At 38.6% G+C, this 24,006-nt stretch overlaps 1 protein-coding gene across 1 annotated transcript in view; it reads right to left on the minus strand.

The window, feature by feature from the left end:
* LOC149140933 (hydroxyproline-rich glycoprotein family protein) overlaps window positions 1-24,006 on the minus strand; it is a 121,658-nt gene that overhangs the window by 87,707 nt on the left and 9,945 nt on the right. Inside the window, exons 2-3 of the mRNA XM_089448871.1 lie at window positions 10,341-10,510; window positions 9,688-9,764 (exon numbers count right to left, since the gene is read on the minus strand). Coding sequence (XP_089304997.1) covers window positions 9,688-9,764; window positions 10,341-10,510 — 247 coding nt within the window. The remainder of the gene's footprint in view (window positions 1-9,687; window positions 9,765-10,340; window positions 10,511-24,006) is intronic.

Genomic DNA, 24,006 nt, shown 5'->3' on the forward strand with positions numbered 1-24,006 from the left:
CCTGATTGTCCGCCTACATCTATTGTCCTTGTGTTATTGTTTTGGTAAATGCTTGATGAACTAAAAGATAAAGAAGAACATAAAGATAAAAGAATCACAAGTAATTATCTATATCAGAAAATCTTTATGCCTTTCTGATTTTCTAACAAAGAGTACGCCTCCAACAACTTCAAGGAATTTTGCAAGGAGGCGGGCATCAAGAAAGAGATGACAATCTTGTACAATAGTCAATAGAATGGGGATGCAGAGAGAAAGAATTGGTCCATCATCAATTCTAGCAAGGCTATCATATATGACCAAGAGTTTACTTTATTTCTTTGGGCAGAGGCATGTAACATTACAGTTTATGTGGAGAACAAGAATCCTCACAGGATATTGGGGGACAAGACTCCATACGAGGCATTCATTGGGGTGAAACAACAGTTATGACATTTGAGGATCTTTGGTTGTCCAATATACATCCATATTCCTGTGAAAAAGAGGACGAAATTGGAGTCTTCAAGGATACAGTGAAACTACACATGCTTACAGGATCTTCATACCAGAATGGAGGAAGACAGTTGTGAGTAGGGATGTTAATTTGGAGGAGAACTTAGCATCTAGGAAGTCTCATGAGTTGCCACCAACAATGGCAGAGGACAAGTAGGAGGCTCTAAAGGTAGAGCAGCATGCATAGACTTCCAGTTCAGGGAATCAACCTTCAAGTGGTGAGGATTCAATAACTCTTAGTTCTATCAGAGGACACAAGTGGTTTGAGCAAACATTGAGCGATACTCAAGAGCATGTGGAGGTTGCTAGTAGCACATTTAGGGAGAGCAAATCTAAATAAGTTTCTATACTACATGGCACAAATGAGTAGCATCATCAAAGAGGCAACAGAGCACGACGCTTAGAAGAAAGTCATAGTGATGATGCATGGGAAATTGCGTCAAAACCGAAGGCACAGCCAGTTCCAAGTGGCTCTTCGAGAAATACCTTCCTCGCTAAGAGGGAGTGTTAATGAGAGTAACTCAAGCAAGTACGTCTGCACAGGCCTAAGGGTCTAAGCATGTGGAAGTCACCCAATTGACCCTTAAGCTTAGCGATTACTTTTACTTATTAAGTAATTGATTTTTATAAGATAAAGTGGCTTAATCTAATAAAATGCATTGGTTATTTACATTGCTGAATTAGATGAATATCAACCATTAATCTCAAGTGATGTTGAGATCTAATCTCAACCATCAATCACTTTCAAGATTAGAGTTGTGGATTCGGTCAATAACTCAAACTTATAAAAGGAAGACTATGCTAATGGACGACACACATCATGAGCACAAAACATAGTGAGATTGAAATAGTGATTGCATGGAGAAGGACTTCCATTCAAGTGTGCAGGCATCGTGGAAGTGTGCAAGGGGCAGCAACGGAAGCATCTAGATCAACCAGCGGATCAATGGACAAATCAAGAGCTTGATCAACTTGATCTAATTCCAAGTTTATTATCATATGTATTTTTCCTCGGTGGGCCATCACGAAGGGACCCTTGTAAGTTCTAAAGTTATTTGAATGAAGAATTGATTTGAAGGGAAGAAAACCTTTGTGTGCATGTGTGAGATTAGTGTGTAGTTTAATTTGATTTTATGGTTTATTTTATTTGTGTTAAATTCGCAATTATACTTTTATTTAGTAGATCTACATAATAAGTATTTTACTACAAGGAAATACGCTAGGTAATAAATTGTCGGGTTGTTGAGCTTAGAATTTAACAAGCTAGTCTTGCATCTTCTTAATGGGCATTGCCATGTTCCTAGCCCAGCTTATGGATGATGGTGACTTGAGATCCCTTTGAAAGGGATAGTGCACCTTTATTGATGGTGACATTGCTTCCTAGCCTCACAACATCACTATGATGAGTGTTGGATTGATGACATGGGCTTGATGTGGAGATATCCACATGACGAGGGTTCACTTGAGCTTTGGACACTATCTTGATGAGCAGGTGGTTTTGAGTGAGGAGCACTAAAGTAGCTCACCTTTTGCACTTTGTTGATGGAGATCTTCACTTTTGGATGATGACATCACCCTTGGATACATTTTACTCACATGTGCGAGCTAAGAAGAGTCTAGTTCTTATGTTTTACATTTTGAGAGCTATGTTTTAGGTCAAATTCTGACCTACTTAATTTGTAAACACTTAAAAGTATTATTTTAGGGCTTTTACTATATTTTACCCTAAATTAACTTGGTTGCCCTCATATAAATAAAAGTCGAACTTAAGAGGATCACAGTCACACACTCATTTTCACTCTTTTAAAAGGAGCGCACACTAGTTCTTTCTCTCTCTTGGATGCAATGGGTCACCAAGAAGCAAATTGTCTTGGAGAAGATAAAATTGCATTAGTACACTTTATTTGGATTGATGAAGTGATGCTTTGATGAATGGTGCTAAATTATTATGGTTATTTTTATTCCATTTTGCTAATGCCATTGAATTAGGTTTTACAAGTCTTCATAATATATTGTATTTTTATTGACTCTAAAAATCCATATGCAAGATTTGCCACCTTGTATCCATCAAAGAAACTTAGAATAGCATTCCCTTAAATCTCCTCTTTATGAAGTCACTAGGGTTAGATTGAAAGGTATTCCTCTCTCTCTCTCCCTCCATCCAAGATCTTCCACCTTTAAACCTCATCCTTTTGATTCTATATACCAAATTGATTGAAGGGACAAGTCATTGTGTGTCAATCTTCTTTAAAATTTATCTTTTCTTATTTTCCATGGTAAACTAGGATTAGGATTTTGCAAATCTGCGTTAAATAGCATTAAACACCTTAAATCTCATATACCTAGGGTTAGGGTTTGCATTTATTGAGTTGAAAGGGAAATATATCACTTTTAAGCATTTTTCAGCCCTAATTATAGGGTTGACGTCTAGGGTTTCCTAGCTTTTTTTCAGCCATTTAAAATTTTGCTTTAGCCTTTCTCTTATTTACCTATTTAATAGCCTTTGGTATTTTATTGTCTATTATCATTTAGAGTGTGTTTTTATTGTCATCGTAAATTTCCAATGCTTTAAAGTTTAAATTGTCTTCATTCAAACCCTAACTTATAACAGCAGTTGTTTTAATTAATGTTAGCATGCATTCGGAATCAATTTGAGCATCTTCTTGACTTATTTCAGCCCTCTAGAATTAGCCATAGGTTCTTTGAACTTGCGACCTTATTCTCACCTAAAGCCCTACCTTATTGAAGATTATTCTAGGGTGTCTAATTAACATGTTCCTAGGAGGGTATTTAGACTAGGATTTTTTGGGTTACTTAACCTCTAAGGCCTACTGGAGAAGCCTCCCTTGTGGGGATAATATCCAACCACAAAATAGTAGGAGAACAACCACTAAGGTGAAAATGTTGGTTGATCTCATTGTTGCCTTAGATATAAGAGTGCCTAGTGAGGCCTTGCACTAGGCTACTAGATTTTGCAATAACAATTCCCTAACATGTTTTTTTTGGTCCCTTGATATTTATTTCAACAACATTATGCAAGTGCACTCTATGTAGGAATAATTGTGGAAATCCTAAACTTGCTAGGGATCTCTTCAGCTATCTCCATTGGTTGTTGGAACTGTGACAAAGAGTTATAGTCTTCCCCACCCACACCTCTCAACATCGTTGGGTCCAACAACCTCCTTTTTCTCACCACAAATGAGCATCATGTGAACACCACCACAAATACACAAGCTAAGATAAGATAAGGTAATTTTATTAATGTCCAACAAATGACCACAAAAGTAGGTCAATGTCCATTGTTGAGTCTGTATGGCAGCCTTGTATAAGCACACCAAGCTCTTGTGTATTAGGGCTCATCAAAGTGCCCTCCTACCTCGGGATATTTACATCACAATATGTTATTTCCCCCACTCTTACCACACTTCACAATTCATAAGGAATCCAAAGGTACCCTTTCCTCAACCTCTACACTGGCATCTTCCACTATTCCACCCTTGAGGAGGTCATTCTTCTAAGATGAGTCCAATGCCCATATCAAATACTTACAAATGTTCCTACATGATAGAGTCGAGGATGTAGTTTACCACACTTACAATTCATAAGCATTCCATGGGGTACTCTTCCTCAACTTTCAGGCTAATATCTCCTAGTACTCCACTCTTGAGGAGGTCCTTATGGGGCACCCCAACACCTATATCAAAGACTTGCAAGTGTCCTTGCATGATATAGTTGAGGATGCACTTTGCCTCTAGGAGATAGAGTTGAAGATTGTGGACCTTCACAAATGTTCTGAAAATGAGATTGGGCTACTTAGAGTATATAGGAGACACATTTACAACTCAGTGAATCTCACGATCCTCTGCTCCCGATGACTTCTCCTACTTCCCACAGTCAAGGGGCTTCACTTACTTCTCATATGATGCAAGGGCCCATTAGGGGACTACATCTTGGCCAACCAAGACCTCCTCTGACACACCCGACACTTATCTGTCTCTCCCCTACCATAGGCAGACCAAGCCCTCCTCGCCTTCTCCTTCTCCACATCCTCCTTCCTCCCCCCACCCATCCACACCCTTACACCACCTTCTTTTCTAACAAAGAACACTGCCTGCCATAAGAAGTTGCTCCCCCCATCTCTCATTTCATGTTACTAGACAATGTTGAAATGTTAATTTTTGATAGGGCGACATTGTTCTTTGCTTTGATAATTGCATTTCATCATTAATATATTAAGATCACCCCATCTCATCATTACAGTATTTAGATCTACACCATTATACATCAGCATATGCAATTATATAGAAAGAAACAACATCACCATCATCATCAATGCAGCGGAACAAAAAGGAACAGTAGAAGAAAAGCATGCACATACATAGAGACACCATGATTGGTCCAAGACTAGGGAAAAACCCACTATGGGGAAAACCATTGCAAATCTTCTTCTTCTTAGATCGTCATCAAATGATGCAGCAAAAGAGAGTACAATGGTCCATAACTTTACCTATGCAACAAAACAATAATGATATCATATTCATCATTAAGCAATTATACATTGAAAATATCAACAACAAACGATAATGAAAGTAGGATCAAGAAGAGATAGCCAAACACAAGAGACACAAAAATCACTCTGCGAAAACCCCAAACCAGGGGAAAAACCCAACAACCTTTTCTTAGAGAAATTTGTCCAATTCAACAAGAGATACCAGGCTAGATCCATCTTAATTCCAAATCTACCAAGCGTCGGGAGGGATCAAATCTCTTTTTACTCTAAAAGAAATTTGCAACTCAATAGATTTGATCCCTCTCCGCACTTGGTAGATCTGGAATTAAGATGGATCTAGGCTAGTGTATATATATATATACACACACACTTAGATAAGAATAGCATGGGAAAAACCATGGGTTATCAATACTTAGAGCCAAGAAACCACTAACGATAAATTGACTACTTTACTTCAATTTTATTTTAATTTTAAATTTTCTTTTATTTTTATTTTTAGTTTTATGTAATTTGACCAAGTCAAAATGTTTACATAACATAATAGGACAGGACAACTCTTCCATACTGAGCTGGAGAGTACCTCTTAGTGCAACAATCTGATCTATCAGACAAAATAAGGTCAATCCAACCATAAACAAATCCAAGTCAAACCTGGTCAAATTGAGATAAACCTAGCCTACTATGATAGCCTCAGAAAAAATCGGTCTTCTTCAGGGATTAGGCCTTCTGCCTCAGAGAATTAGATCTGCCCAAATATTTCGGTCTGCCCAGAACTTGGTCTGCCCATCTCTTTACTCCTTTGCTTGAACAGAAGAATACAATAAGTTATCCAAAATTTCTTCCCAAATGGGGAAGACGAATGGCCTATTTATAGAGGTCGAATGTGCCCAAGTGTTGTGATTGTTGGGCTAAGCCGACATGAACAGATTGGGGTCGACTTTCACAGCCCTTTTCCACTCCCCCAAAAACCTTTTAGCATACTATCTTTTGTAAACACCACGCCATCCCCCCAGACATAAACCTCCAATCCATGTTCTTCCATACAACCTCATTTTATGACATTCTCAAACAAGCCCCCACTTGTATCCCTCCAACCCCTTTCATGATATTTCCACTCTAAAAGAGATATCAAGAGAGCAATAAATGTTATGAGCACCTATACAGCAATAGAGAAGGAAGGGCTCCAAGCTCTTCAAACATGGAATTTGGCCTCTCAATTCACACATTATAGATTTATTAAACCAAGGTATCTATTTGATTTCCACCACTATTGCTCTAGACACATCATTCACCCAAACCATAAATCAAGGTCCAATTCTAATCCAAACTACCACCAAACCCAAACTATAATGGTAGGACACACATTATCAAAGCTAAATGCCACAATCCTACACTTGTAGCCTTCAGATGAGCTAGAAAGTCAACACCTCAAGGCCAACAAGCAAATAGGTTTTGGCTCACCATCACTCTTCAAAAGTCTTATGTAGCTTTGTGGACTTTCCAAAATCCTTTTGCAGAATCCCAAGGGATTCCTTATTCCAAAGGCTTCCTAACATTAGAAGTTTAATCAACATAAGGCATCAATGCAATTGTGTTGTTATAATGTTTCAATTAATCAAACTACCCCAACAAAATAAGTAAATGGTATAAATTCATATTTTGGAAATCAAAATTTTTGACACGAGACTTATTAGTCGAGCCCAACTATTGTTAGTACATCTAAACATTACATTAGACATAGATGTTGTGAACAACCCATTCAAAGAAAAGTAGCACCTGTTCATCAATTCCTATGGCTGGAATTCACCACCAAAAATTCATTATTTTCCATTACAGATTGCACTGCCTCCTATGCCATTTATTTGCCTAGTGGACTTTTCTGAAAAAACATTTGGCATGTCTAAATATTTTTCTTACTGCTTTAGGTATATTCATTTATGCATCATTGAAATTGGGCAACTTATTTTCATATCTAATCTATCTACATTTGTTTGGGCAAGTAATAACAGTTGATTGAACTATTTCAATTGACCCTGCAGTCTTGGGTTGACTATTCAACCTAAGACTGCACCCTCGATGAAATTCGGCAGTCTGTGCTTGCATTCTACTCTATACCCATTTTAGTGATATTTCTCAGCTACAGGTCTCGTTAATTACTTCCATCTTACAAGGCCTATAAATGGTATTCCTTCAACCTCTGCTCAAGGTCATTCCTTCACGCTGCATCATCAATCTACTCAAAATATCAGGGATAGCAATGGATAGAATTTGGTATCCCAATAAGAAAATATCTTCAATCTTAGCATTGGTTATTTGCATTAATTTTACTTCTGCCCAATGTTGTAGGAACCGTCCCCCACGCAAAGGATCTGAAGGCAAAACCGCGTCCCGTGCGGATCCGCCACCAATCCTTCGACAGAGTCGCGGATCCGATTTTCAGCTTTTTTTGGCGATTCCTGGAAATTTGGATCCATGGGGGCCCGATCTGCAGTTCCCACTACCCGATCCATGGATCTGCTGAGGTTTAGTCATGTATCCACCGCAGATTGCGAACAGATCTAAGAGAAGGTGGATGGTTCACACGGTTCCGTGGGGTTCTTTTTTTGAAATTTTGAACTGTTATGTGAGGAACTACACTTTCCAAATACTCCCAAGGCGCCCCTTGATGTTCCCTAGATGTTTCCTAGATGCTCCCTAATGGTAATGTTAAATTCTTAAAGTAAAAGGATGGAAATGAAAGATAAAGGAGACATTCTCCTTTATCTTTCATTTCCCCATCTTTTTACTTTAATTTTTAACATTACCATGAAATGACTCCAGATGTTTGAGAGTGGTTCCAACCTCATCAGACTTCATATGGAGAAAATAGAATTTCATATCCCATTCAAAATTCAGCAGACTTAACAGTTTTCAAGATCAATGGGAGTGTAGCGTTTCATTGGATTATATCATGTATGAGGGCATGTGATTGGCATTTAATCAAGAGGACCAAGCCCTATATGTACCCCAGTGTTGGTGTTGTTGATTGTTGAACTCCTTTGTCATGGCCTTATGTACCCTTCACTCAAGTCAAAATCATTGATCAGGCATGTTAAGCTTTCTCTACCATATTATAAGGCTAGGATTAAGTTGTTTGATCAAAATTAGGCAATGTTGACTAAAAATATGCATGTTTTCATGTCTTCTACAACTAATTTGGTATTTTGGATGTTTTTCTTAATATAGTTGCAAAAAAATATAAATATATATATAGTAGACGCTTTGCTTCCTAGATTTTTGGGAAATGACGCTTCCGCGTCCCCGCTTCGTACAACGTTGCTTCTGCCTTAAACAGACATGTCAATCCATTTAACTCATCTTCTTTCTGCCTAATACTAGGCATGTTCCACACTTGAAAAAGGGAAATTTATGGTTACTCTGAGGCATGGAAATCATTAGCAGAAATATCTACTGCGAAGTGTTCAGGAGACAGGAAAGGGACAATCCCTTCTTAAGGGATCCATTCACATACAGTGATATTCAACATCATTTCCATGGCTAATTCACCCCAAGTTGAATAATAGAACTCACTGCTCCTTAAGCATTTATTGATGTAAAGCATCCCAGGTTGTCAGTCTTGGACAAAGCCTAATGCGTGGAACAACCACTCAGTCCACGAAGTCCTCCAAAACATCAGAATACAACTCACTATGCACATGAGCTTAACACATGTCAGACAAGCCAAAATGGTTGAGGTGGATGTTAATATGATACTTTATTGTGGAATTGTGTTTAATTGTATGCCCTGGCATGAAGCTTATATTTCCACACAGTATTTGTTTTGTGTGTATGTCAGCAAGTCCAAGCTTTCCACAGACAAAAAGATTAACATGATGAAAGAAGTGACTGATTTCTTACTCTCATTTAGCAGGAGAGATTATCTCATATGTCACCAGCGTAGATCCATTTTAATCCTAGATCTATCAAGCACTAAGAGGGATCAAATCCCTGCAGGTGCATACCCATTGAATGGTGTACACTGTAAACCTTTCCTCAAGTTTTTACACTTCAGAAAAAGTTTGCACCTCAAGGGATTTGATCCCTTGACACTTGATAAATCCAGGGTTAAAATGGATCTACAGGGACTTTATTCTGTTAGTAAGTTGCAGAAGAATTCTTATTTCATTTGCTTCATTAATATTGAATTTTGATCATCTACTCACACAAACACACACACATTGTTTACGACATAGACATTCATTTTTGTATTATTATTTTTACCCTACCTTTGATGATGTACAATGACATCAGCCCAGTATGAAGGAGATTGCCCTCAATCATTTGTGGCAATCTCTTCCATGCTGGGTTGTACAATGTGCTTCTTAACACAACAAAAACCACAATTATAGCAACAATTTTGCAGCTAATTAAACAATTTATATTTGTATTTTGATTGCATGAAGATCAGCCATCTGTCAAAAGTCTGGACTCTGGAGTTACACGGTCTGGCACTACCCCAGGAGATTAACAACCCCTAGTTAACCATTGCCCCAAACACATGAAGAGCATTCATGGTTGTAAGAAAATGAGCATAAATGTTGACTTTAACGCCTTTCTTGACATGAAAATTTGCAAAATTGGAAGTAATCGATAAAAAAATGTGAAAGTAAAAGTAATATGAAACACTTATCATCTGGAAGGCAATAAACCTGGAAAAGCAGAGAACGTTGCTTTGTCTCTGGATCAAATTGCTTTGTAACCCTGTAACCAGGCCGACCAATTTTAACTGCAACAGCAAAATAACTCGATATCAATCTTTCTCATACATCAATTGAACACTGCCTTCATACACAAACTGCAGGAAAACATAGACAATGACAGAAAACCGAATCTCTTTAATAAATATAGTCCGAAGGTTCATTTTATTATCACTGGCATTTTAGATCAAAGTCGCATGACAACTTCTTGCAAACAAAATTGTAACATATTTTCTTTCCCAAGGCTCGCCAAACAATTTCCAACTTCAACCCCATAAAAATCACATATTTTATTTTCTCAGGTAAGAGAAAAATGCCCCAACACAAGAAAATCCAAAAAACTAAAAGTCGTTTCACTTTATAAATCATTCTCATTGCCTCTGTGGCTGAATCAATTTAGAGGGCCCTAACCAAGTCCAGTGTTTCTTCAATGAAAAAGGGTGTAAGAATCAAAGATAATCATGCTATAATAACAAGTACAATCTGGAACCTGGCAGGAAAGAAAAATAGAAACAAACACAGAATACACAAAGAGGAAAATTAGAGGGCATTAATCAAAAGGACAAAATAAAGAAATAATCAGTTCGAGATCTTCAGAAACTAACCTGATCTCCGTGGTGCAACCTTCCTTTTATTTGGTTGTGGTTGGGCTGGAGCATCTTTTGCTTCCCGAGCAGCACGTTTTGCTAAATTTGTCTGGTGTCTCTTTCCTTGTGTGTGTGCCAAGTAGTTACCTTCATTGTTATGTAGGGTCAAACATAGTTTGCATTCATAGCTGTAAAATTCAGCTACAAATATTAGTTCCTGACTTCTCAAAACCTCAATTGAGTTAAAAAAGAGGATTAAAAAACAAAACATACACTTTACATTTGACATGCAATATCAACTGTAAAGATAATCATACAGCATAGATAGTAACACTGACATTAATAGACAAAAAATATCCTTCTCAAAACACGAAACTATTTTAAATACGCATTGGCTACCACTTATTTATTGCAACAGTCCTAAATATCTAGTGCAGCGTCTTGAAACCTAAAATGGCAAACTCTTACTCAAATTAAACACTCACCAATTCCATGCAGTGCAAAAGGGTAACAAGAAAAGCTTAAATTATTGGTTGTATAATTATCTCAGCCTTAAATACAATTTCTGAAATACATATCACATTATAACATAAATTCTTAGTCAATATAATCTCTGAAAAGAATGAACATAATTAGTGCACTAAATGGGCTAGCCAATGGACCGCGAAAGAAAAAGACAACCCTTGAAAATTGGAGCACCCCAACATGAAGCACGATATGGCTCCACTCAGCATGTTTAAATTACAGCATGCAGAGCATTTTTTGTCGACATAGTCTGATCCCAAGGGTATTGCACTAGAGACAAGCAGTCAGGCAAAACTATCTGCTAGCCACTCAATAAAGCTTCATTATTGCAAATAATGATCAATCAGATTGCTAGCCTTCTAGTCAAGACTCATACCGGAAGATCCGACATCGAAAGGAATATGAAGATGAGTTAAGGTTGTTATTCTTTGGGTCCCTTAGGCTGCTCAGCCTCATGGACATCATTAAAATCATTCATTCATTCATTCATTCAAATTAATTTTATTTTATTTTTTGCCAAAAGCTATAGTAGATGGTTATACATGTTCACATTGCACAATATGGTAGCTAACATGTGGCAGTTCTATCAAGCAAAGCCACTATGACAAGAAGAATTTCAATTTTTGGAGGAAAGAAACATTTTAAATTAAAATCTTAGACAAATTCGACGAAATCTGGACAGGATAAAGACAGATACTTATATTCATTAACTATTTTGGAATGGCTATGTGAGTGACATTTCAAAGAGCATCAGTAAAGTTTTTATCATCACTTCTGTGATACTCTGAAGCAGGTTTTCTAATCAAAAGGGACGTATTTAAGAATATAGATTTTATTTGTTATAATCAGTATTCAAATCTAGGTGAGAATCCGACTCAGCAAAAACTCGGCCAGCTTGAGACTTGGAAAACTCGGTGCAAAACTCAGTGGAACTCTGCAAATAGAAGGAAACTCAAGAAAGGAAATTGAGTTTTGTCAAGTTTTGCTGTGAGAGTTTTTGCTGACATTTACAAATTTCAATGAGTCATGGCAAGTCCTGGACAAGATTAGCCCCGAGTAGATTTTTCACAGGAGACTCAACAAGATTCACGAGTCCATTCCATGTATATTCAAATAGATGAAATGAGAATTTTATTGTTATATTCTTCTCGTGCCAGGCCTTAAGAACTGTAATAAAACATTATTTGAGACATTTCTAACATAGGTCCTAATTGGCCTATAAATCTGGGGTGTCAACATAGACTTAAAAATAAAATAGAATACCCCAGAAATATCAACCCCACACAAGGCATAAAATTTGATGGCTATATGACAAAACCCATCAGGCCTGGAGTTTGATGGTGGTGGCTATACAACTGCCATTGGCAAAACAAATTCAAGTTGCAGTGGAATGGGTAGACATTTATCAATGCAAGATTCCAATGTGAAGCTTGCATGAATGAACATAGGAATGTAAGCATGTATTAATGTCTTAGACTGTACATTGTATACATTACTTACAAAATGCAAAGCTTGTATGAATAAGCTTCACCAGATTTTCATTTTGACCATGAAAATGCAAAAATCTTATTGGATTCAATAGGAAAGTTAGCAGTACTAGTCTAAAGAAGGGAACATAGTATATCTGACGATACTCAATCCCCAAGTTCCTAGTTGACTTTAGTAAGACCGATATTATCATACCTTATACCATTAACTTAATTCCAAATATCTCATTTGTACATAATTCAACAAAAGTTTGGTCACACTCAATCACCCCTCTAAATATGTATATTTTATTGTTACCAAAGGAGACTTCATCAAGGTTGATCGATCTCCAACAGTCTTGAACTTCCATATACACATAAATGATAATAACCATACGTGTATAATGTGGCAATATTACCCCCTACCTCCATGTTTGCATCTCCTCGGACTCCAGATCTGTGAAGACCAGAGGGACCATTCCCCCTTCCTGAAGACCTCAAACACATCGCCAGACCAGACCCCTTACCAGCAGGTAGATGATATCAGCTAAACCTCAGCACCATGTTACATCTTCCCCCAATTTTTCCTTGGTGCATCATTATATCTTGAGTTTTCTTCTTTCAGCCTCGGATGTTAGGAGAGATCAATCTAGTGGACCAGGACCCAGTCCCTAGATCCTTTCCCTCTGTACATCTCCCTCCCATTGCAGTCACTCACACTTGGATTCAAGGGTTTTTCCATGTTTTAGCATGTACACTTCATGTTTTTATGTTACTTATTGTTATTTATATAGGAGACATTTTAGTTCTCATGCTTTGTTTGACATCATTGTGCTCAACATTCCCATTGACCTACTTTTGCAGTCATTCATTGGACATTAATATAATTATCTTATCTTATCTTGGATTTTTCGAATTAATCACCTGTATGTTATCAGGTGTTATTACATCCAAATAAGGGTTCCTTTTGGATGCCACATTGACAAATCAAGGCACTATTCTAAGCTGTCCATCATAAAAATCCGTGTCCTAGCTAGGATTCTCAGCATACTGCATGTTTGGCATCGTACTTAGTTTCTAAACCTTGCTTCTTGTGGAGATCAAAGAACAAGTCACAAGAGATGCTTCTCATGCTACCCTACATACCAAATCATGTACCTTCTGGGATCCTTCTTTCAGATTAGTAGTGCAGCACCTACATCTTGTAAAGCCCTTTATCACCTCGTGGTACCATTATGGCTCTTCCAGGTGCCATAATCATCAGAAAAGGTTTAATGGATTTCATGTGATCTATAAGCAAAGCTCGCAGATTTTATAGCCTATAAAATATTAAATCTCCTAATACCGGCCCAGACTTAATTTCTCGCAACGATTATTTATTCCCATAAATTTATTTTTCTATCAAAATAAATTCTGAATTGTTAAAAAATAAAATCATTGGTAATTTAACTTCTAGAAATTTATATGCAGTGCAAATAGAATCAGAGAGCGATCAATCACACATCACAATAGATAAACACCCACAACAATCCTCCTCCATTATTTAATCTCAAGAAAATCAGGGTTTTGACCCACAAAGAAATATGCATTTACTGAAATCTGAAACTCAGCCCCACTGGAAGAATTTGACCCTAGAAATTTCAACCCACTGGAAATTAACCTCTAAAGAAATTTAGCCTCGATACTTTCGTCCCACCTCTCACCAACAACTCGGCCCTATATTTTTTCCTCGAACAACTTCTGCGCCATAGGAAATTCGGCCCTAGCAAATCAGCCTCTCAAACCATTCGACCTCCTTCTCACTTCAGCAATTCGTCCCTACAATCTCCAACAATTCAGCCTCTTGGAAATCCTCTAGAATCCACCTGCACCCTTCCTCCTCTACACTACAGTCTAAAATCCCGCTCCCGAAAAAATCGCTTTCTCCACTTGTGTGTCTTCATCTCTCCATTAGGATTATCTTATAGCCTTCATCAAGCCCAAATCCCTAACCCTAATCTCCCTTCTAGAAGATCTGGGAGATCAACAGTTGAGATCATTTTAAAGTCACTTAAATAATTTAAGTATTTATCCTTAGAAATTGACTTACTAGTCCAGAACAATTAATTGACTTTTAATATTGTACTTTTCCTAAGTTAGACCCAGGAAGAAGATATCAAATCACTTACTCTATCAAGCAAGCACCTAAAGAGGCAATAGACCATCTTCTACATGCCAAGACACCAAGCCTATGCCAAAGACCTTTTGAATCTACCATAAGCTTCAACACTCCCGCCTAGTGATGAAGCGATTCTCCACTATCCCTAGATTGTCTTTGTACTACACAAACTTCCCTTTCACTAGAGGCTTAGTGAGAATATTTGCCACCTGCTCCTTTGTGGAAATGTAATACAATCTCACAACACCTTTGTGGACTTTGTCTCTGATGAAATGATATCTTATCTCAAGATGCTTGGACCAATCATGAAACACACGATTCTCAGAGAGCTTAATGCAATTCTAATTGTCATAGTCAATCATGATTGGCCCCATCTCCAAACCAAATATCCTTGCAGGCATCTTGTGAAGCCATACTACCTCACAACTCGCCATACTCATTGCCATGTACTCTACCTCTACTGAACTAAGTGCCACAGAATTATGCTTCCCAATGTAACACAAGATCAAAGTTGATCGCAAGCTAAAACAACATCTAGACTTGGATTTTGTACACAGTAGTCCCAACCCAATCAAAGTTTGCACACCCCTGCAACTCTACTCCACTAACTCCAACATATCTAAGCCCAAAGTTCATTCTTCCTCACAAGTATCTCAGCACATGCTTTGCTACCACCTAATGAACTTGTCTTAGCTCCATCATGAACTAGTTGAGTGTGTTCATTTCAAAACAAATATTTGGCTTATTGTTGACCAAATACATCAAGGAACCTATCAACTGCCTATACAATGTGGGATCCACCAACTTGCCCTCAAGCACTCGGCTTCTTCAAGTTAGTGATCATCAATATAGACATAAGCATGCAATCCTCAATCCTAAACCTCCTCAAGATCTCAACAGCATACTTGCCCTGCCTTCGAAAAATCTCTCCTGGCTACTACAACACCTTCAATCCCAAAAAGTAGTGCATCAAGTCGATGTCCTTCATCTAAAACACCAAAGCAAGATCCACGTTGCACATCGTTGTGAGCTTCTTCTATCCCATCAAGAAAAGATCATCAACATACAGGACTAAGATGAGTAGCTCACCCTCAACAAGTATATAGTACAATTTGGAGTGCGCCTCACACTCGGTGAAGCCCAAACCAAAAAGATACCCATCAATCCTAGGATACCACATACGTAGAGCCTGCTTCAACACATAAAGGGCCTTCTTCAACTTGTATACATGAGACTCTCTCCCATGCATCTCAAAGCCCTGAGGATGCTCAATATACACTTCCTCTTAAGTCACCCTATTGGGGAAGCAATCTTCACACCCATCTGATGTATCCTCCACCCCATCTCTGAAGCAAAGGACATGACTGCTCAAATGGATGCATTTCTAGTGACAGGTGCAAATGTTTCCTCATAATCCACTCCCTCCTACTAGGAGAATGTTAATTTTAGGTATATTCTATGCTGAGAGCAATTTACTTCAATTTTTCATTTTAGCTCAATATCAATTCCATATTAGCAATCACATCAGCATGATAGTAAAGTGCAGATAGAACATAAACACAAACATTAGAAGACAAGCCAACACAAGAGGACACAAGATGTGGCACCAGCCAGGGACAAACCCCAATGTGGGGAAACCCTTCATCAAATCTTCTTATATTCTTCAATAGTTCAGCAGAGAGAGAGAGATAGTACATATACATTTGAAGTCAAAACTTTGACTTGTCAAGATAGGAGATCAGACATTAGAGATCTTTACCATGAAGATAACACAAAGCAACAGATGATAGGCCTAGAGCAGCTCAACCAAATACCCAGAATACTGAAGCTTTCCTCCTATAAAGCTCTTCCTCCTTTGCTGCTTCACTGAGCACCTTTCATATGCAGTAAGGATTGATGCATTTCATAGCAGAGCTGGACACTAGATAGAGCACAAATGCTGTGAGCTACAACACTCTAAACAAACCCCATAGTCCACATATTGACTGCAGCTTGCCTGCACACATTTGCTCCAACGATACACGGCCTTATAGGGTCTGAACGCCGCACTTGAAGAGGCCTCCAACTGCTGGCTATGGCCTGCGGCCTAGCCCAGCAGTTGACTGCAACCTTGTCCCTTCATACAGTGACCCAATCAGCCTTTATGCAGCAGCCCCATAGCTCCTCCTCATTGGATGCTTTGCCCATCATATCATACCCAAACAATATGGAAAAGGTCATGCTGTCACCTACAGCAATGTGGCACTATGACAACAACTTGAGACTTTGTTTGTAGTGCCTGGAACCTCCTTCTTGGATTGTGGTCAAGGCAGATAGAAGCTTGGGAACTCCTGTTATATCATCCACCTCCTCTTTGTCGATGATATCCTTGTTTTTTGGGAAAGCACTAGAAGAATGTTGGAGAAGCTCAAAGAAATCATTAACCTCTTTTGCATGGTTACAAGCATGAAGAAAAACATACCAAAATCGACAATAGCCTTCTGGGCTATCTATGAGAAGAACAAAAACTTTATCAACCTATTGTTTCCCTTCAATGCGGCTAAATTAGATGCTAGCCTAAAATATTTAGGATTTCAACTAAGAACCTATATGAATAAAAAGGAGGAGTGGCAATGGTTGACATCAAAGCTGGAGAAAAAAACTAGGGACTTGGTGTAATCAATGGCTATCTAAAGTGGTCAATCAACAAGTTTTGGCGAAAGCAGTGCTAGAAGCCATTCCAATTTACTAAACGTCGCTTGCATGGATACCCAAAGGAGTGTTGGAAAGGATCAAGCAACTATGTTACATGTGTATTTGGTCAGAGGAGTGAGGAAAAAGAGGAATTGTTCTAATTGGTTAGAAAAAAAAATAGCAATACCAAAGGCTCAAGGAGGATGGGGGTTAAAGAATATCTTATTTTCTCGAAGGCACTCTTTGCAAAGAATGTATGGCAACTGAGTCAAGGTTCTAAGTTGTGGGCTTAAGTCATCAAGGACAAGTACATAGCACCCATTCTTGAATGCAATGAAGGAATTGGTAAGAAATCTTATTAATAGAATCCAAAACACCTCAATTATATGGTTACAGCTTTTCCACTAGTTGAAAACTGGGTGGTATGGTGTGCAGGAAAGGGAGAGACAATTCAAATTGACCTATACCCATAGATTGGAAGTAGGGTCTTCCATAGGTTACCTCCAAAATCGATTCACAATCTAAGAGATAGGGGTTTTCATACACTTAAACAAATTTCAAGATGGGATAGGACAACTATGTGGCAACAGCATTGTCTATCCTAAAGGAAGACTAATATAAGGGAGGAAGATGTAGTTACTTGGCAGAGGTACACTAAAAACTTAAGAGCCTATTATGCTAGACTAACAGATTATGAGGATTAGATTATCTAGTCATTAAATCCAACTAGGGATTATGTGCCCATTGCTGGATATAAAGCTTAAGCTAATAAGGGAAGCACGAATCTCCAAGTCTGGTGGTGGAAAAAGGTTTGGAAATTTAAGTGTCTAGCAAACTATAAAATCCAAAAAATTCATGTGGCTATTGTTCAATAACAAAGCTTTAACATAGGGTATTTTGCAGAAGAGGGGAAATTTGCAAGGCTTGGATAGTGTTGGTTTTGCAAAGGGCAAAACTATATCGCGTCTAATTCTGTCTTGCCAATTTACAAAGAAAGTTTGGCATGAGGTATAAAAAATAACAAGATTAAAAAAGGCTTGGGACAGGAACAATATAGAAGAGACTCTCAAAACTTGGTGCATTAATAGGAAAACCAAAAGATATAGAACTCTCCCTTTCACTCTTGCTTAGGGAGTATGGTTGGATAGGAACTCAAAATTGTTTGAAGATTCAAAGACTTTACTTCTAGAATGTGTTGTCCAAAGCTTAAATATATTGTCTACATTTCCTCGGTTTTAGGAAAAAACACAACATAAAACACCCAGCTAAAGAAGTGATTAATAAAGATTTCCCAAGGGCATTCTTTGATGGTGCTTTGTAGAGAACCCTCCCAGTTGGGTGTTGGAAATAATACTGAGAGGGGGGGGGTGAATCAGTATTATCAAGTCAAATATTCCTTTTTCAAATCCAGATGATATACGCTACTTCAATTAATTAAAACTGCGTATATACGCAACTATGTAGAAGGAAACCCGCGTATATAATGCAAACTTATAATTTACTTTATCTTTCAGAAGTTGATTATTAATCTGTGTATCAAAATCAAATAACCAGTAACCAGAAACAGTAAAACAGAGCAGAGGACAATCACACACAAGAACACAAGATATAAGGTGGAAACCCAATGTGGGTGAAAACCACATGCTGCAATTCTTCTCTATCTTTTGTTAATTAGAAACTTCATTTTACAATGTACCGGTGCAGTCCTTTACCAGTACGCAGGTTGCAACCTGCAGAGAGCTACAACCCTCTCTCGTTCTCCAGCTTCTCCTGGAAGGGAGCTACAACCCCCTTAGCTCTTGCACTAGCATAGATACTAGTACGTAGGTGCTGGCCTACAGAAGGCTACAACCTTCTCTTTCTTCCAGGGACCACGTTTCATAAATTTTCAGACTCGATCCACATCAATCAAACATTAAGAATTTCTGCATCAATCAATCACCTCTTCACCAATCAAAACTGAATCAAAATAAACACTTCTCTGACAGCTGTACCCAGAACACAGTAACTGTAACCACACACCAATTTTGAACCCAGAACACTGCAGCAATAAATAGAAGCAGCTAGATCACAACTCAAAACATATACGCTACTTCAATAACCTGAAACCTGCGTGCATACGCCTCTGCGTTTGGAGAAACCTGCGTATACGTTGTTTTCATTCACTGAACCAGCGTGTATACGCACCTTCGCTTCACTGAACCTGCATACAGATCTATAAAAGATAATTCACTCTTTCAAATATTCAGACACTGATTAACCCAGATTATCAGATTTATAGATCAAGCATGCGCCACATATAATAGATCAAAATCATGCAAAGATATTATCATTCAAGCCAAAAGATTATGACCCATCAATAGAACTTATCCTTCTTTGCGCTAAGGTTCCTCCTTCATTCAGATCCAGATCTGCACCATAACCCCAATCACCAATATTTCAGATCTCGCCCTTATTAGATATTCAATTAATTCAGATGATCCTTTGCCAAATGATCTCCTTCCTCTTTTATAGTCTTAGGCCTTTCATAATACGACGATCCAAAACCATAATAAAACAATACCTTGGACCCAATACTTGGGGTCAACACTTCTGACGAGATACCATGGTCCAAAACCATAGGTTCAAATACCAAGGACTAACTACCACGGACCAAAAGTAAGTTCTCCAACATATACTTTTCCTTGCATGAAAGTGCATGTATACGCATATGCGCCTTTGTAACGTCTAACCCGCGTGTATACGCGCCTTTATTTAGGTGAACTTGCATATATATCTTTTTCTTCATTCTGAAAGCCTAAACTGAGATCTAGACCTGAGATCTGTCACCAAAGAGAGTTGCCATCAAGGACAACACCTGTGCCATAACTCCAAACTTGTGCCATAATGCCAACAATCTCCCCCTTTGGACTTGATGGCAACTCCACAATCCTCAAAGTCATTCTCCCCCTTTGTCATCAAGGGCAAAGGGTTGTGCTCCCCCTAAGTACATGCTGAAATCTCTGCCCTACTGTGCTGACCATGCTCCCCCTGACTGTAGACAAGATCTGCAACAAGATGTTCTTCAAGAAGAACGATGACTTATACTTCATAAAAGACCTTCCTATCACCAAAAGACTCAATACATACATCCATCACACCAAGTGGGGATCATCCACTCAACCAAGTGGGGATACATATATGACAACCAAGAACATTACATATTCATCCCAGGCATAGTGGGGAAACCAAAATAGGCCGTTACATGACCTTGACACCATAAAAGAGATACCACAAAAGAGATCCATGACATAGAGACGAAATACTTATGAAAGTCACCAATAAATGATAGCAGCAGCATCTGTCAATCACCATTCAGATCAGCAACCAAGATTTCCTTCTGTTCTCCCTCTGCCTTTGTTCCACCTGAACTCAACAATAGCTTAGAACCAAAAGCTTCTAAGATAGTGCCAACAATGCATCATTAGAAGTTTATCTGCTCCCCCTGAACCTGTGCCGGATGGTCTCTGTCATACCCATATCAGAATATCTTCAACCAGAGCCTATCCCTACTGATATCCATCAAACCTCCATATACGCGACTCTCTCTGCACAAACCGGCGTATGTACACGGATCCTCCTCAGGCAACTCGCGTACACCCATTTTTCTCTGAACCAGACAAGATTTAACAGCAAGATGATGCATCAACTACCCCCAGCTTCTGTCTGAGGTATTCAAAAGTTTCCCTGGGCAGTGGTTTAGTGAGAATATTAGCAACTTGTTCCTTAGAAGGAACATACTCCAATTTGACCCTCTGTTCCAACACTTGTTCCCGGAGAAAGTGATACTTGATCGGTATGTGCTTGGTCTTTGAATGCATGACTGGGTTCTTTGAAATGATGATTGCACTTGTATTATCACATAAGATGGAGATAGGTGGTGTACAAGTGATTTGAAAATCCTGCAAGGTCTGCATCATCCAAAGGAGTTGAGTGCAACAAGATGCAGCAGCCACATATTCTGCTTCAGCTGTAGATAAAGCAATTGAACTATGTTTCTTGCTGAACCAAGATACTAATCTGGAACCCATAAAGAATGCTCCACCACTTGTGCTCTCAGCCACATATTCCGCTTCAGCTGTAAATAAAGCAATCGAACTATGTTTCTTGCTGAACCAAGATACTAATCTGGAACCCATAAAGAATGCTCCACCACTTGTGCTCTTTCTGTCATCCACGCTTCCAGCCCAATCTGCATCTGTATAAGCATGTAGAGTGAGATCTGTATCTCTAGGATACCATAAGCCATAGTTTTGAGTTCCTTGAAGATACTTGAAAATTCTCTTTACTGCCTGAAGATGGGTTTCTTTAGGATTTGCCTGAAATCTTCCAACTATTCCCACTGCATGCATGATGTCTGGTCGAGTACTTGTCAAATAAAGAAGACTTCCAATCATGGATCTATAGGTTGGTTGATGCACTGCTGCAGATTCATCATTTGCACTGAGGCTGCATCCTGTAACCATAGGGGTACATACTGGTTTTGCATCTTCCATGCCATATTTCTTCAAGATCTGCTTGAGATACTTGGTTTGAGACAAAAAGATACCGCCTTCATTTTGTTGGATTTGCAATCCAAGAAAATATGTCAGTTCTCCAAGCAAAGACATTTCGAATTCTTTCTGCATTACCAAGGCAAAGCTTTGACTCATAGCTTCTTCATTGCTGCCAAAGATAATATCATCTACATACACAACAAGTATTAGCAATTTGTCATTTTCAATTTTTATATAAAGATTGCTATCTGTTGATCCTTTTGAAAAACCCTGTTGATGAAGATATTTGTCCAAACGGTAGTACCAAGCCCTTGGAGCCTGTTTAAGACCATAGAGAGCCTTTTTTAGTCTACATACAAGATTTGGATCATTCCCAAGGATGAAGCCATCTGGTTGCTCAATGTACACTTCTTCTTCTAAGTCTCCATTCAAAAAGGTTGATTTCACGTCCATTTGAAATACTTTGAACTTCTGAAAGCTTGAGAGAGCAAGGAACATTCGGATGGCCTCAAGTCTAGCAACGAGACCAAATGTTTCTTCAAAGTCTATACCTTCTTCTTGAGCATACCCTTTACAAACAAGTCTGGCCTTGTTTCTAATCACTTCCCCATTTTCATTCAACTTGTTTTTAAAGATCCATTTTGTCCCTATGACATTCTTATCTTTTGGTCTAGGAACCAACTCCCAAGTGTTATTCTTTTCGATCTGCTCAAGTTCTTCATCCATTGCCTTGACCCAGCATTCATCTTTGCATGCCTCTTTTACATTTTGAGGTTCAGTGGAGGAGAGCAATGCCAAATAGCTTGAGGCTTCTGCAATTGTTCTTCTTGTTTGTACACCTGCCTCTTTCTGCCCCAAAATCTGAGATTCTGGATGATTCTTCTGAACGTACCTAGATGGAGTCTTCTCTTCTATCCTTATCTGTTCCTCTGGTGCCTCTTGAGGTTCTTCTTCATCATCAGTCTGATTTGGAGAGTAGTCTTCATCCTCTTCGATATTTTCATAATTTACTTGCCTAGGAATGTATCCTTTTTCATCAACCACTACATCAATGCTGTCAACAATTCTTCCAAGTCTTTTATTGTAACACTTATATGCTTTGCTGTGGGGAGAATAACCAAGGAGAATGCCTTCATCTGCTCTAGGTTCAAGTTTGCCAAGTTGTTCATCATTATTCTTAATATAGCATTTGCTTCCAAAAATTTTGAAATGCTTTACCGAAGGAGTCTCACCATACCAGAGCTCATGAGGAGTTTGAGTGTTGTTCACTCGGACATTTGTTTTGTTGAGAATAACAACCGCAGCAAATGCAGCTTCACCCCAAAAGGTTGCGAGACTTCCAGACTCATCAAGCATAGCACGAGCCATTTGTTGGACCGTTTTGTTCATCCTTTCCACCACTCCATTTTGCTGAGGAGTCCTAGCTGTAGAGAATTCCCTTCTTATTCCATGTTCTTCACAGAAATCGAAAAATTCATTTGAGGTAAACTCCCCACCTCTGTCGGACCTGAGGCACTTAATTTTGTGATCTGATTCGTTTTCAGCCAAGGCTTTGAAGGATTTGAATTTTTCAAATGCTTCGTCTTTGTGCTTCATAAGTCCTAACCAAACCATCCTGGAGAAGTCGTCAATGAATAATATAAAGTATTCTTCTCCTCGAGGTGACCTTGTCCTAAATGGACCACATACATCTGTATGGACTAGCTCAAGAGGCCTGCTAGCTGATCCTTCCTTCTCAGGGAAGTTAGTTCTGGTTTGCTTACCAAACTGACATGATTTGCATATTGTGTTGTCTGGAATTTTGATATCTGGAAGACCACGAACTGCCTGGTATTTGCATGCTTTCCTTATTTGTGAAAAGCTTAGATGCCCCAACCTCCGGTGCCATAACCAGTGTTCATCATCCTTGCTCAAATAGCATTGTTGTTGTCCTTCTTCAAATATGTATAAATTATTTGGAGTTCTTCTACCTTTGATCACTGTTTTTCCTGTATCAAGATCACGAACACTACATCCATTTGATCGAAATATTACCTCAGTTCCTTGATCGCACATCTGACTGACACTCAGTAGATTATGCTTCAAGCCATCAACATACAAAACATTTCCAGCTTTGACCTTTTCTTTCAACTAAGCAGTGCCTCTTCCTTTTATGACTGCAGGGGTATCATTTCCAAAAGAAACTTTCTTTCCCTTTTCTAAAACACTATATGATTCAAGTTTTTCTTTATCACCTGTCATATGCTTCGAACATCCACTGTCGATGTACCACAGATTTTCCTGTCCTTCTGCATAAAAAGCTATCTCACATCTTTCTGGTTGTGGTT

Source organism: Pinus tabuliformis, chromosome X (assembly GCF_031772625.1).
Source record: "Pinus tabuliformis cultivar Carrire ecotype Pingquan chromosome X, CPIR1, whole genome shotgun sequence".
In the NCBI taxonomy this organism is placed as follows: domain Eukaryota; kingdom Viridiplantae; phylum Streptophyta; class Pinopsida; order Pinales; family Pinaceae; genus Pinus; species Pinus tabuliformis.